This window comes from Leptinotarsa decemlineata, unplaced genomic scaffold, assembly GCF_025532065.1.
Source record: "Leptinotarsa decemlineata unplaced genomic scaffold, Ldec_3_MD MMD2_tig00001621_RagTag_RagTag, whole genome shotgun sequence".
NCBI lineage: Eukaryota > Metazoa > Arthropoda > Insecta > Coleoptera > Chrysomelidae > Leptinotarsa > Leptinotarsa decemlineata.
The window spans coordinates 781,085-784,271 of NW_027412566.1; the positions used below are offsets into that span (position 1 = coordinate 781,085).

The 3,187-nt window shown below is 37.4% G+C and overlaps 1 protein-coding gene across 1 annotated transcript; it reads left to right on the forward strand.

Moving 5' to 3' along the window:
• Window positions 1-1,481: 1,481 nt before the first annotated feature.
• LOC141482601 (uncharacterized) lies at window positions 1,482-2,857 on the forward strand. Its single transcript, XM_074176130.1, has 3 exons — window positions 1,482-1,854; window positions 1,914-2,135; window positions 2,192-2,857. The coding sequence occupies exons 1-3, from the start codon at window positions 1,684-1,686 to the stop codon at window positions 2,837-2,839; spliced, it is 1,041 nt and encodes a 346-aa protein (XP_074032231.1). The 5' UTR covers window positions 1,482-1,683; the 3' UTR covers window positions 2,840-2,857.
• Window positions 2,858-3,187: the final 330 nt, after the last annotated feature.

A 3,187-nucleotide genomic window follows, 5' to 3' on the forward strand; every position in this document is an offset into this window, starting at 1 on the left:
ATAGATCATTGGCGAGAACATCCGAGTCCAGAAAAACTGAATAAATCAATTGGCAACTGTGAAAGGTTTTTCACGGGACTCGGCACGGCGAAAAATTAGGCCAACGCAGATGCTTTTTTAACGAAAAATGGCAACAACAGGTTGAAATTGGTTATGAAGGAGTGTGCAAGAAACAAATTAAAGTCGATCCAAAGTACTGAGATGAAATGAGGTGGCTTTTAATTATGAAAAATCAGAACAGAACAGTATCACTGTCTACAAACAAAATCAATGTGCTACATTGTTGTATCTTTTGGTCGTTGGTATAAGTTAGGTCGACTACAAAAAATGCAAAACAGAGGTAAGCATATAATTCTGAAATGCAGTCACCTTACCCCTATAGAGCCCATGGGTTGGACTACCTATAGGGCGCGTCCTCAGGTGGCGGATATGGGAACGGCCAGGGGACTGGAGGCCCTGTCCGGGAAGCCAATGTTGCCTTACGGACGGGGTCGCGGGACTCCTGGTCAGTGGCAGAAATAAATGGGGTGAGGGGAACTAAAATTCCCCGAAAGCCTTTGCAAAACATGCCACCGTGGACCAGCCTAAGGTGTGAGGAATTGTGCCGACAGCTGAATGCCCGCAGGGTGATTGCGGTCACGAACGATCCCCTTGGGGAACAGGACGAAACTTCATTGTAATCAGCCAAACTCTGGTAATGCGGGGCTCTGCTAGAGGTGACCAACTCTTCCCTTGCTACTCGTGGAAACATACATGCATGAAACAAACACAAAAACAGAAACAATAAAAACAAAAACCATTCCCGAGGCTGGACAGAAGTGCTTACCTCAATCTGAGGCGGTGGCTGGGATGAACAGAAATGTCCACCCCAATCTACCGCTTGGAATGAGGCTGAACATAGCAGATCACCTCGTGATGTAATAATAATAATTCCGGGAAGACAACGAAAAGAAAAAATAATTATATATAAACTGAAGGATGATGGCCAAGACTCCGATATGAAAAATGCCAAAGATATAATTGGAGCTATTGCCCCGTCAATAAATACTGAAGATCCAGCCTTATTTGCAGTTTTTTTTATCATTTTCATAGATTGTATATTTATTGTATTTATATAGAACTACAAATAAATATTATTATTATAAAAACGTTCAGGATTGGAAGAAGAGGTGTTCAACCACCACCACTGAAAGTAATTATGAATAGACGAGAAGACGTCTATATGGTATTGAAAAATAAACATAAAATAAATAATTTCAATTTCAACGTTCAGATTAGTACCGATAAGACAATTCTTCAACGTGAATATTTGAAAAAGGTTCTCTTGCAATTTAATGAACGAAAACATAATGGCGAGGATAACATATACATTAATAGTTATTTATGTATCAAGGGAATTAGGAGGGCCTTAATTACCGATGGCAAAGTTTGCGTCCCGAGGGCCTCATTAATTCCCGTGGTACATAGATAATTTTATTTCTGACCGATTTCAATAAAATTTTGTTCATTTTTGAAACGGAAAAATGTACCAATTCATTACCTTCCCGGTATATTTGAATCAGGTACCGTTGATTATAGTAGAGTTTTCTTGTTGCTAGGTTGTTGCTATGTTACTTGTTTATAAACAGAACTTTGTTATCAAGCTGTGTTTGCGGTGAAAACGTGTTTTCTACCCCAAATATAATGGAGGATATTTTGAAAAAAGCTGAACAAGCAAGAGAATCATTAATTCCATCGAAAAGTGAAGCCGTATACCAAAAAGAATACAAGATATATCTGGACTGGCTGACACGGAAAAATGTTATGCCAAAAGATGTCATTGAAACTGTATTTCTGGCATATTTTCAAGAACTGGTAAGGAATTTTCTATGTTTTTCGGTAGATTTGGTAGTAATTGTGTTTATTCGTTTCAGTCAGAAACGTATAGTCCGAATTCTTTATGGACTAAATGGTCAATGCTAAAATCGATGGTGACTATACATGAGAAACGAGATATCACCAAGTTCAATGAACTACAGGCTTTTTTGAAACGGAAGAGTAAGAGTTATAAGCCGAAAAAGTCTGCTGTTTCATCTCCTGAAGATGTTATCAGATTCCTAAAGGACGCTCCTAATGATATTCATTTATTGCATAAGGTAATTTTTTTCTTATTTTCCTTTTTGTGTGTATTTATTTCCTTTTTTTGTTATAGGTTGTTTTAATTATGGGTTATTTTGGAGGATGCAGAAGTCAGGAACTTTTGAATATGAAGATATCGGATATAGAGGACCGGGATTCCGTTATGGTAGTGAACGTACCGGAAAGTAAAACTGGTGTATCGAAGAAATTTACAGTTGTGGATGAAAAAGAGTTCTCCGCTTTGCCTTTATTAAGACTTTATATGTCTTTGCGTCCTAAAGGTATTGAACGATTTTTTTTGAGCTTCCGACAAAATAAATGTACATCTCAGCCAATTGGAAAAAACATGTTTGGGAAAATCCCCAGCAAAATCGCAATGTATTTAGGATTGCCAAACTCATCTTCCTATACGGGACATTGCCTTCGTCGCACTTCTGCTACTGCTCTAGCCAATGCAGGAGCAACTATGACTAACTTAAAAAGACACGGAGGTTGGAAAAGTTCCACGGTGGCGGAGGGGTATTTGGAGGATAGCATCGAATTGAGAAATAAAACGGCGCGTATGTTGTCTACTCTGTCATCAGAAGAGGCAGGTACCTCGACTGTAGTGAACAGAAGCTCCAGCCATACAAAAGAAGAAATTGTTTCCAGTGGCGGAAGTAATTTTCAGGGAACATTTCAAAATTGTACATTTATTATTTGTAATGACGTGAATAAATAAAATATGGTTCAGTTTTCATTTCTATTTATTTTTACTTGTGAAAGGTAGAGGGAATTATAAAATCTATAATGTCCCAAGGGAGTTATGACCCTCTTTATTGATAGCGTAACTATGACGAAATAAGCTTATAATATCCTGGTCAGAAATAAAATAAAAAATTTCAATTTCAACGTTCAGTACCGATAAGACAATTCTTCAACGTGAATATTTGAAAAAGGTTCTCTTGCAATTTAATGAACGAAAACATAATGGCGAGGATAACATATACATTAAATATGTTAATGGCGTTTCTTCTATCAGTAAATCAAAAAACTCAATATAAGATTCGTTCACGTGAATATTCGTTCT